Genomic DNA, 12,881 nt, shown 5'->3' with positions numbered 1-12,881 from the left:
AGTTATGAAATGGACTTCAAGTTTGAAACATAGCAAATAAATGTCACATAACATCAGAATTCTTGATTCTGACAACAGAAATGTATTGAGTTTCTGTCTTTTCTAATATTCAGCCTGTAAAGCCGTTATCAAATATAACAAATTCAGAAAAGAAAAATAAAGGAATGTAATAAAATGTGTTAAAGCGAGTGACAGAGGTAATATGAGAGTTGTTGCAAAGTCAAATTTATGAGTTATTTTAAAACACCATAGTATATTTATGATGTGTTAAATTTACAAAGTTTAATTTGTTAAATTATTTTACATAAATACAAAAACAAAACAGTCCAATTTATGAATCACTACTATTTATAGGAAATGATTTATGTTTCTACCACAAAACTACTATGGGACTTGTAAACCTGATTAACTATTCTAGCACAATCCTTTTGAGAATTGGCAAATACAAATAAAAAACCAGCATATCAGTTGAAAGGAAAGATTGGAAATGGGTAAGAGGAGGTAAAGTACATATTGGAAATACATTTTCAATGTAAGAAAATGTTAGTTTCTGAATAAGTACTACCTCCACTCACCCAAAGACAGAATTCCATACTGCAAAGGTGGAGAGGTTAGTAAAGGTGTGACAGTATGAATACTGTCATTGAGCAGATAGCAACTGCCTTAAAAGAATGTGTAACATGTGATAAAAAGAAGGCACATATGTGGGGTATAGAACTGTTTCTAGAACTTCTCCTAGTAATGAACAGAGTAATACCTATGAGGCAATATGTAATAGGCAAGCATCATATCTTCAAGAAAGAGATGTGTATCTTCATCCTGTGAAGAAATGCTGTATAACTATGACGTGAAACAGAAGAGTAAAGACAAAAATGGAATGTCTAGTTTGTAATTGATAACGGGCCCAAATAAATATGTGCCAAGGGTAGAGTGTTGGGGCACACTGGAGCACGTCAGTTGCTGTCTAACTGAGCAAAACATTAAGTAGAAACACTTTGTTATTGTGAGCAACAAAATCAATCTTCCTCACCAAAACAACAAAAAAACAAAAAATTCCATGAGAAGCACCTTGTACAAGTAGTTTGACAAAAAGTTGTTAAGTAATTCAGAATCAGCCAATTGTTAATAGATAATGCATAAGTTGTCTATATATGTAACAAGTGTTAGCAGTGAACATAGTGACAGTTAGTCACAGTAAGGTGGCTGATAATGTGATATAAGTGGCTAAGGGAAAAAGCCTCAGGATACATCAGATTATGCAAAGTGCTGTCATTTTCTGAAAATTACAGGAATAAGCACCTTGGATACATTGTATTAGGCCAAATGTGGTCTGTCCATGCAGAAACATCCAGTGCAAATGCCTTGCATAAGAAATTGATTTCGAGATAAGCAAGCATGGTAAAACACATCAGAGGAAGTGCCTTGGATCCAGAACATTATGTTGCTGAATAATCAATAATTATATTGACAATAGCCCTCTTCTTACCAAGTGAGTACATGTGAGCTGTGAAGTTTGATTTATTTCATTGAAAAAGTCCCATTCAGGAGGAAACTTCCATGGTCCATGACTCCAGCTACTGGGAACTGGAAATGGAAAGGACTCTCAATGCTCCAGTAGAAGAGGGGGTAGGGGAATGTGCACTGGGCAGTCTGGAGGAATAATACACTGGAGACAGTGCAATGAGTGTGTGAGATTTCCTATATATTTTGAAAAGCAGAAAGATCCTGATTGTAAGAATCATGGATCAGTATAGATGGACAAAAATACCAGTCTGCTTTGCTCATGGCGTCTGTGAGTGATGGTCCTTTATATGTGAAATAGTGATTAAAACAATTATGTATATACACACACACCACTACACAAGTGCACAGTTGTCTTACAAAAACACACCATCTAACAATGAGCATTATAGGAGTATACAGATTTAGTGCTGATATAATAATAAGCATACTTGACCAGGCAACATCTATCACCAGGTTGGGCCCTGAAATATAATGTATATCAACAAAATAAAGTAAAAGTTATTAATACATTGTCTTAAGAAAACGATAAATGCCCAAAAACGACATAGCTAGGATGTGCAAATAATGTGTGACAAATGTATTTGGAGTTGTCTGCATACCAGCCTGAATAATCTTCTCTAAGGGACAGTAGTTTCAAGCAGCTAAAGAACCAGTTAAATGACAAATTTGGTGAGAAAAACTTTATGTCAAGAGTGATCTTCCATGAACACATCAGAATATACCAGTCGTATGAGTTAATGAAACCAACCAGTAAGCATAATAGGTGACAGATCACAGAAAACAAAGAAATTCCATTGCAAGACTCATGAAATGAAGCAGTACAAACCACATAACATAGAAGAGAAGAAATTGGACACAGCAGTCAGTCCAGATACGAAGAGGAGAACAGGTGGAAAATGAGAGGTAAGGAGTTAGGAGAAAAAACCTTCTTGGGCATCCTATGTCTTGGGAAGGTAGGTCTAATCAGGATAGAAGATAACATACAAGGAAAAGTAAAGAAAGTGGAAAACATTAATGCCATAAATACTGGGAAAAATGATGAATGTATGCCAAGAAAAAGAGAAAATAGGTCTTAAGGAAAAGATGATACAAGGAACATATTGCAATGACTTAAAAGGGAGAACTGGATAGGGCACAAATGTGGACACTGAGATTCTAATCAAGCAGAAGAAAGGAAGGTGGCAGATGGCTACATGAGATTAAGTCCCTGAATAAGGCAAAAATATCAGATAAAAGGCACACATGGAGATGGAGTTTGGTGATGTTGGTATGAAATACCTCCTAGAGCAGTTTCTGGAGGAGCACTCAGGACAGATGGAAGGGCAGAGGCTGTTGCTCCAATAAGAGCCAAAGCAGAAGGAAACATGTCTATGCTAGCCAATATGATGCAACCAGCAGAATATAACAAGGAGTGGTCAGGATAAGAGAAATAACTTTGGAGAGAATTCTGGTCAGAAGGTAGGCACATAGGTGAAGACCTCTCCAATAGTGACTGAAAGCATCCTCCCAGAGTTATAAGGTGAGAGAAATCAAAAAGAAAGAAGTGAGTGGTGAATGTATATATATATATTTAGAGAGTGAGACAGTACTCTCAGTTGAGAACACACCTACAGAAATACCTGAGGATGAAGAGACCACCACTCAGAGAAAAAACCTGGTCAGAATGGGATAAATAGTTAGACACAGGTTTCATAATTTTGGGAATATGAAACACTAGAACTTTCATGTCATAGTAGTTGGTTTAGTACAAGATATCCCCAGCCTGAAAACACAGAGATCTGGACATGGTTCCCTCTTACTTAGCTCATGACAGTGGAATTGTCAGACTGAATCATAAAAACACACCCCAAAAAACCCAAAAAGACAAACAACACAAAAGTAAAAACCTAAACTGAATAACATGAGAATAAAAAAGTACCTGCTCAACAATAACATGTTTCAACTCACATCTACTGTGGAATTAGATGTGAATAGTAGCAAAGAAAGAGGAACTTTCAAACTAAGTAACATAAAATAAGTAAAAATAACAAGCTGCCACACCCAAAAAATTAGCCAAAGAGATATATATCCAAACAGTAATGATTATGCAAATCAGTACAATATTTGTTTAGAACAGGTGAAACTGTTTATTTTAAAATACCTGTTATAAGCTTTCAAAGATGTCATTCATATTCACAGTCCCTCTATAGAAGCATCTACTTCTGTTAATTAACTTGTTACAAGACTTTAAAATTACACCCTCACCTTAGTAGTCCTTCTGAAGTAATTAATACTGCTTTCCCTTGTATTCACTAACCTGTCAGAGACTTCCATAGCTATCACCCATCTACACAATCCCTCTGCAGCAGTGAAAGCTGTTTTTATTTTCTCTGGGTCAAAGTCAGCATTTGAAGTGTACTTATCTCTAATAGCTTTGATTGATTTAGCAGAGATGTTGTCCTATAAAGTAAAACATAATTTTTACTAGCAATACAGAAACTACTACTTTTTAACAGGCAAAACAATATGGCTAATATAGCCTACCATCTCTGTTACCATTATAATACAAATGATAAACCAAAATGCTTTCTTTACACTAATAACAATATACCTACAAACATTGTTTTTAAAGTTTAAAAACACCACAGGTATAAAAATTATTACTCGTACACAAGATCACACAACCAGTACAAAAACTATCTGAACTGACAAATGAACCAAAACAGCTGCTGAAATATTTCAGTAACCAAACTCAATTTTTATATAAATCATAATTTGGAACTAAAGGAATTCCTTACATTTTAACTGTTTATAAAACATTACTAAAACTTGCTATATCACATATGTAAAGTTATATTTAAAAACGTTTATTAATATAAAATATCAAAAGCTGTGAGTTAAAAACTTAAGTTATGTAAATTATTACAGATCTATTGCTTGTTTGCCTACTTTATCATAGTTTGTTAAGCTTTCTAAAAACTTCATATCTCCAAGAAGACGCTTAGAAGGTCCCCAGAAATCTTCTACCATTTTGCCTATGAAAGGAAACATTTGAGAAGATTAAATGATAAATAAACTTAAAACAAATTAATTAATTTTCAAAGTAGAACAAATTCTTATAATAATACATATTTTTTTATTTTTCAAAATGTATTAAACACTATATTAAATTATTTATGGAATATCCTATATGCCATAACCAGTGAACAAAATAAACATGAAAAATAAATTAAATCTAATCAGTGTTGCATCAGTACTGAATCAGATTATTTCTGAGTTTGTTTGTTTTTTCCAGCACAAACCCACATGTTGTGTCTACCATGGGAAATCAATCCCAGGACTTTAACATTGTAAGTAATAAATTCAACTAAACACATATAATTATCTCATGGAAAAATCCTGATAAACTGCTTTTAACCTCTTCTGTGAATCTAAGTTCAATTAAACTCAATAAATTACATGGCGTTAAATTGAATTTGGTAGTAAACATACATTTTGCAAAATTGTGGAGATTGCTGAGTTGTAATAAAGCATCAAGTAATCAGGTTACAAATATAGAAAAAAACCTAAAAAGGAAGTACATGTAAAAATGGCTAAAACTAATCTTTAAAAACAATGAAAACAAAATAGTAGTGATGGCATATCCCTCCATGACAGCATAGGGAAGAATTAATGTACAGCAATATCAGACAGTACTGAAACTCTTGCTTATATGTGTGATTCTGGAAAAACTTTTTTATTATGTGATCTGCATTCCCCAACTTTACAAACTTTTTATCCTGTGTGCAAGATTTGCATTAGGGGTCATAATTTTTCTGTTTCACCTCAGTTTCCCATCACAGAGAACTTTATTTTTATCCACTCGAATGTACAGAAAACAACCGAGCAGCTGAATTTATTACTGTGCATAGTAGAGCAAAATGAAGGTGAAGAAGTTACACACAGATTCGATGTTTATGGAATATCTGGCAAATTTTTTGTCTTTAGACAAGAAGAAAACAATAAGAATTCAACAGAGATTGCTATACAAGACTGCAAATGACTCATAGCTGCCATGTACTGTCATCCTTACTAACTACTGACACCCCAAGTGAGCACTGGTGCCACAGGTAATCTGCTATTGTATATAATGATTCAATTGCAGTTGAGCTTAATACAACCTATTTTGTCTGTTAACATTCTAATACACCATGTGCTTATGCTATTATGTAAGGATAATATAAACCCTACTATCTTGTTTGCAATGTTTTTGAAGATTAGTATTCACCATTTCTACAATTATTTCCTTTTTCAAAAATGTTTTCTTTAGTTGTTTCCTTGTTTTTTAATGCAATGATTCAATAGACATAGGAAGGTTGTGTTTATAACTAGATTCTAAATACAATGAGGTTCCAACTTTAATATTTTATTGTTATTCTATTGTTGGGTAGAAATTCCAGTTTTATTCTGTACTTAAGCTCTTTAAAGGAACACCATATTTCTGTAAGAAAGCTAACATCAAGGGGTAATTATTGTTGTTTGTTTGTTTTTGAATTTCGTGCAGTGTAAGACTAGAAGGAAGGCAGCTAGTCATCACCACCAACCACCAACGCTTGGGCTACTCTCTTACCAATGAATAGTGGGATTGACTATCATGTTATAACACCCCCACAGCTGAAAGGGTGAGCATGTTTGGTGCAACCAGTATTCAAACCTGCGACCCTCAGATTACGAGTCAAACACCTTAACCCACCTGGCCATGCTGGGCCAAGGGGTAATGATAACACTGTTTACATTAACATTATGAATTATTTTTTAATTGTTTGTTTGTTTATAGTTAAATACAATGATACATAAAGGGCTATCTGTGTTCTGCCCACAATGAGTATCAAAATCCTGTTTCTAGCATCATAAGTCCACAACCATACCACTGTGCCTCACGGGGCTTTTAATTACTACTATTTAATAACACTTCTGAAAGTGAACACTACTTGAAATTATGCTACCTCAACAAAATTGGTTCACACCATTATTTTGGTTTTTGAGATATCATGTAATATAAAATAGAAGCAGAAAGAACAAGAAGAAATTCAAACTTTTTGCTAATATATTTACAGATATTTTCAGAACTTGTGATTCAGTCATTACACAAATAATGTTAAAAAAGGAAACACAATATATAAATTTTCCTTTCAATTTTTTCAGTTAACGTGCACCAGTAACAAGGCAATGTGAGGATGTACACTACCAGCTTTTTATTTGGAGGGGTATTTTTAGAATGGTCATTTGGGCTTTAGGCCTGTCAGTTGCTAACATCATTAAGGCTATCAATATGGATGTGTGCAGCTGTAATAATGAAGTTATCAGCACTTGATCAGTTGTTGTGTGGCTGTGTAGCCTAGAAAGGGCACTGCTGTACATAATTTATGGATGTGTGTAGCTGTAATAATGAAGTTATCAGCACTTGATCGGTTGTTGTGTGGCTGTGTAGCCTAGAAAGGGCACTGCTGTACATAATTTATGGATGTGTGTAGCTGTAATAATGAAGTTATCAGCACTTGATCGGTTGTTGTGTGGCTGTGTAGCCTAGAAAGGGCACTGGTGTACATAATTTAAAGTTCTAATGGCCTGTTGAGCTAACTCTCATCCTGACCACTATCCATTTCCATGTTTTATATCATTTCATAGATTTTATGGATACACTTATTTGACTACTTATCCAAATTAGCACAAACAATAAATTAGTGTAAGTCATAATAAAAATATAAAGAATCAGTTTAGATTATCCACATGGGTAGGATTATCTGGATATTAAGAAATCTGTACTGACTGGGGCTTAAATCCATGATGCTTACTCACAATAATACTATATAACAGTGTTCTATTATCTAAGCTATCAGGCTTCAAGTCTCAAATTGCATACTTCTAACCTAACTATTATACCAATATACAAAGAATTTTCAAAAATCTCATATGTGCAATTTTTCACCCATGAGTTATGTTCAGTTGCAACTTGCAACAAATAACTACAACTATTAGAAAGATCTAGACTAATTTTTTTTGTACAAAATTACTTTAGGTACTGTTCATTTTCAAAATACTTTGAGAAGAAATATTAAATAATACCTGTTACGAATGCAACTTCTACAAATGTTTCTACTTTCAAAATATCATTTGGTTTGATATTTTTCACACAATAAAATTTTGACAAAATAAATTTTCAAAACTTTTTTTGTATACAGTCTGAATTGGTCCCTTTCAGGACAGAGTTTCAGTCAATAAACTACCATTTCTAGAAAAATTTACGAAAATGTTTCATTTAATACTATTTCTGAAGGTCTGGATTAACTTATAGGCTACAAAGATCAACAAACACATACTGCTTACAAAGGTTCTGAGTATTGTTGCTTGCGTTCATATTTGGATGCAAAATTCTACAGATATTAGAAATTTCTACAAGACTAAAAAAAAGCATTTAGATTATACATCCCTTAAAATATATATATATATATTGCTCTTGGCACATACCACTTCCAGAAGGGTCAGGAATACGATCTGGCTTGATACCTTTGAGGATACAAATTGCTTCCATGACAAGTTTAACCCCTGCAGGAGGACTCTTCATAGTTTTCACAATAGTAATATCCTAAAAAATAAAATAAATTTAAAAGGGATATAAAATCTAAGATAAAAGGTCGTATTCAACATTACTATGATATGATCAAAAATATGTAAAAATAAAAATTACAGAAAATAAGTAGTTTTTGTAAAATAAACAAAATAATACATTAACATATATTAACTTTAATAGCATATAATAATTTTTTAAAAACAAAATGCATGATGTATGAATAATTCTCTATAATTAACAATAATTAAAAGTAAAGAGTACTTAAAATCAAGAGTTCAGATGAAATACGTGTATAAAACTATCAAAATGCAGAATCTGTTCTGTTCATAACACAAATAGAAATACTGACAAATGGTTAGATAATATTAAATCTACATATAATAATATATTAGAACTTAATATGAATGTGTTATGACAAAGTAACTGAATAGGCAAAATATTCAAGAAAGACTTACAGCTGGGGTTAAAGTGTTGAGTGCTGCCAAAGCAGCTTCTAATACTGGCACAGCTTCTGCTAAGTCAGTATCACATTCATTTTTTAATGGCCTGAGCAGCTACAGCCTGCTCATTGGAAATAGCCTCATCAACTTTAACAGTTCGCTCCACTTCAGCAACTTCTGCTGATTCTTTCGCTACCACAATCATGATCTCATCAACTATTTGACTAGCAATTACCAGTTGTGGTTGGAGTTCAGTAAGTTCAGTCTGCATTAGAGATACCTGGCTTGCAGCATGAGCCAGTTTCTCTAGTCCAACCTCGTAATGTTGTTTTTGTTTCATCACAATCCTAAAGCATACATTAGTATACTAAGACTTTAAATTTATGATACATTATTTGATTTAACTAATTTTTATGTCAACATTTAAAACATCAGATCATATAAAATATTTGGTGTTGCTGAAACTTATACAAATAAATAATCATTACTTACACTATTTCACCAGTTTTTGTCAACTTTAAGTTGTTATAAAAGCCTGTCACATACTAGGATTAATATTAACAATATTTTAATTCCAAAACAAACACAATGAAAAGTCTGTGCATTCTATGTATGTTTCTTATAATCAGACAGATGTGCAATAATAACAAGATGGCAAACAACAATTTATAAGCATAATAAAATGATTTATTTTAGAACATACTACAAACTTTGACAGAATACTGGACTCCCCTCTTCAGGTATGATCTCTAGCTAAGCAATATAGGGTTCATAAATAAGCACAGAAATTAAAACCACATGGATTTAATGTAACAAAAATTATGTCACATGGTGAGAGGATTATAGACAAAGATAAATGCTGGTGAAATGTAAAAGTGGTAAATAAATTTTGCCAGATTTGTTTGTTTGTTTTTGAATTTCACTCAAAGCTACACAAGGGCTATCTGCGCTAGCCATCCCTTATTTAGCAGTGTAAGACTAGAGGGAAGGCAGCTAGTCATCACCACCCACTGCCAACTCTTGGGCTACTCTTTTACCAACAAATAGTGGGATTGATTGCAACATTATAACGCCCTCTCGACTGAAAGTGCAAGCATGTTTGGTGCAATGGGGATTCAAACCCCAACCCTCAGATTATGAGTCAAATGCCTTAACCCACCTGGCCATGCTGGGTCATTTTGCCAAATAAAATTGATGTTGCTCAAACCATTATCAGTGTTTAATGAAAGGGTATCTTGCCTTTTGGGTTGGTGTAGGAGAAAAATTTTGTCTGAAAGCATTTTGTGTGACCTGATTCAAACTGATGACATATCCAAACACATGTATGGAACTCACTTTTGTGCATGTGATCTTAGTGACTTTAGTCCTTATTTCAAATAAAATTTTACTGTATATTTCTTCTCATGTTTGCATGAAAAACTGTATACGTTTTACTTTTGTTCCTTTAGTACTGGTTATTTCAAATTAGATAGTTAATGTTAAGTGAAGGTTTGAATAGAGTTTGTATTCAAAGCATTGTATATCAATGTTCAAGTTATTAAATAGATTGGTAATCTCATTAGCAATGTTTGGCACAAAAGAAAATGAAATAACTTTGTTATGCTTTACACCATTGAAAGGGGAAAGGTTAGAGTTTCTTATGGCTTTGGAGTTTAATAAAAGCTCTATCTATGATAATGGTATTGAAACCTCTAGATAGTGTTAGATTCCTTAAGTAGTTCCAGTCAATTTGTATGTCTTCTTTGTGGATACAAAGTTGTAGAGCATAGTTTGCATAGGCAAAGTAGAAGGATTTTTATGTGACAGATGTTGATTAGATCTTATGTGTGATGGTAAAGTAGTAGCACAAGGTTTCCTGTATAGAGATGGTCACTTTATTGTTTTCTCCTTTCACGTTAATATCCAATAAAAAGTAAGACAGCTGTTAGATTCTACTTCATGTGTAAAAATTAAGACATTAAATCTTAAGGCATTTTAATGAAATTAGGTGAATTATCTTTCTCATGCCACAATATACTAAAAACACTAAGAGACAGACTTTCTTAATTGTCCAATTTAATTCCACCAGTGTTCTGGAGCAAATTTCTCTGAGTATGAATCTTATACAAACATATAATAATGATTGATGATGGACAAAGCTTGTTGAATGTGTGTTACATTTTTCCAGCAAAACATAGAAATACAGAATGAGTAAATAGGAAGATTAAAGTCTAAAATCGATATGGGAAGAATACAATTTGATTTGATTTGATCATTCCCCAAACACAGAGTACCAAGAGATATTTTGGGTATGTCCATTTGGAGTTTGTAATAAAATTATTGCATAAATAGTGTAATAAAATTTATGCATATATTAAGTGTAGATACTCAGATTATGCCATTTAGTTATGTTGTTACACACAACAGTCAAGATGTTTGTTGTTATCAACAATTAAAAGGATCAGCTTTAAGTTATATTTTTCAATAGAAGTCACTGAAAATGAAATTGCATGAACTCCTTTATATATTTGCTTTGCACTTCTTAGTATAATGCTATATTAGAATAAAATCTTACTTTTATAATCTGTGGAAGTAGTGTAATACAAAATAACTATTCTTAGATATGTAAAGGAGATCACATTAATTTCCACACCTATATCTGCTAATATACAGAGGTAGTATGCATTTTGGAAATGGGTTTTATCTTTGTGATTTTAAAATGAATGGTGAACAAAGTTGGCATGTGAAATACTATAACAAAATAAAGGACAGCAGAAGGGAGACCTTCTTACAACTTGTTTGGTTTTTGTCTTTTTATTATAGGTACAAAATAATCTGGTAAAGAGAACACGTGAAAAACAGTAGTCATCTTCATCAAGATTATTATTACTCTGCTAATATTAAATCAGCAGTTATAAAAAATTTTTAGATTTTGAGTGCAAACAAAAAAGAAAAGTCTATTCACTAGTCTTTTACTCAGGTAATTGTCTCCTTTTGAGATAATTGCTTAGTATGTGATGTTGTAGATACAAAAAACTGAACTAATATCAACAAAGAATGTATTTACCAGAGTCATAATAGAAAATAAAAGGCAGATCAAGTGACATTTGAAATGAGTTAAAACAATAATTCAATTTACAGAACTGTTTTATACCTACCTTCTCTTTTTCTTCAGTAGGGACTTGAAAGTAGAAATAAGTTCCAGGTAGGAAGTAGGTGTAACATAATTGTATCTTTGTAATTCACTTAGAAACATGACAGACAGAGCTTCAGTGGTGTTGTGTAAGTGTTTGCACATAATAATGCAGCCTTCCCTTTCCTCAGGAGCTAGTTCAACATCTTCTAAGTACTGACTTGCAACAGCTTCTAAAGCATCTTCAGGCCAGGACTGAAAAAAAAAACAACTATGTGATTCTAAAGAGAACAATTAGAAACACAAAGTGTTCACTGATTAGGAAATACCAGTTAAAAGTACATAAATGAATAGGATATTGTTTCACTACACCTAAAACATGTACAAATAATGGTTATAAATGTAAGACCTCAATCTAATCAGTATTAAATCCACATTTTAAATAAACTATCTCCAAATATGTATAACTAAGCATCATTATATGTACTATTTTTATCTTAATTCATTAATGTCTGTCCTTAGTTAATGTCCTAAGTAACATATTTGAGTAATAAAATATATAAGATTACTTTGAACAAATATTATAATACTTAACTTGTTAAACCTCAAGCTTATAATATAGGATCTCTAACCATCTGATGATGAAGTTAAATGGAGTCTTGTTTACTGTGTTTTATTTTTTAAATTTGAAACTTTCTCATCTAGATTTATGATTAAATATTAGTTCTTAATTTACATGTCTAGAACATATTTAACCAGGTATTCAGGCTTTTCTTGAACTGCAACATCTGTTTACCAATAAAATTACATTTTACACAGTTTTATTATATCTCAATGTAACGTAACTGTTTAGAGATTATATACATAAATGAACATTGAAGAAAGAAAAGCATTAGTTAAAAAACATCATGAAAAAATTAATTTTCACATATTCAAGCTCTTCACAATTCATATTTATTATCAGTATCAATAATACAAAGATTTATGAATTTCATTAATTTGTAATAACAAATAATTGCTTAAACAACTGTTAAAACTGAATGAAGTTTCAAAATCAACCATATTTTTATTTCCTTTATAATACATTTTTAAAGGTACACTTACTTTGTGCAAAAATCCTTGTTGATTAGGTTTTATATCATACAGTTATTGATCACATAAAATGAAATCTAAAAAACTCTAAAAATAATTAAATGTGAATAATTAAAAACAATAA

The 12,881-nt window shown here is 32.1% G+C and overlaps 2 protein-coding genes across 13 annotated transcripts in view; one reads left to right on the top strand and one right to left on the bottom strand.

The window, feature by feature from the left end:
* The window catches only part of LOC143254156 (prolyl 4-hydroxylase subunit alpha-1-like), a 43,836-nt gene that overhangs the window by 23,056 nt on the left and 7,899 nt on the right, over positions 1-12,881 (top strand). For 2 of the 12 annotated variants that reach the window (XR_013030033.1, XM_076508964.1), the window contains exon 7: positions 4,799-4,853. The exons of 1 other annotated variant lie outside the window; for it this stretch is intronic. Coding sequence is in view for 1 of the 11 variants with exons in the window: in XM_076508964.1 (XP_076365079.1) it covers positions 4,799-4,849 (51 nt within the window). In the remaining 10 variants the exon portion in view is untranslated. Of the gene's footprint in view, positions 1-4,798; positions 4,854-5,490; positions 5,613-6,046; positions 6,257-10,720; positions 10,842-12,881 lie in introns of all 12 variants that reach the window. 9 more of the 12 variants (XR_013030032.1, XR_013030029.1, XR_013030036.1 and 6 more) reach the window with 9 other exon arrangements.
* LOC143254161 (dynein axonemal heavy chain 7-like) overlaps positions 1-12,881 on the bottom strand; it is a 35,438-nt gene that overhangs the window by 18,147 nt on the left and 4,410 nt on the right. The window contains exons 2-4 of the mRNA XM_076508968.1: positions 11,691-11,920; positions 8,011-8,128; positions 4,453-4,538 (exon numbers count right to left, since the gene is read on the bottom strand). Coding sequence (XP_076365083.1) covers positions 4,453-4,538; positions 8,011-8,107 — 183 coding nt within the window. The 5' untranslated portion in view covers positions 8,108-8,128; positions 11,691-11,920. The remainder of the gene's footprint in view (positions 1-4,452; positions 4,539-8,010; positions 8,129-11,690; positions 11,921-12,881) is intronic.

This window comes from Tachypleus tridentatus, chromosome 6, assembly GCF_004210375.1.
Source record: "Tachypleus tridentatus isolate NWPU-2018 chromosome 6, ASM421037v1, whole genome shotgun sequence".
NCBI classification, from domain to species: Eukaryota; Metazoa; Arthropoda; class Merostomata; order Xiphosura; family Limulidae; genus Tachypleus; species Tachypleus tridentatus.
This window is presented reverse-complemented; position numbering and strand designations above follow the sequence as displayed.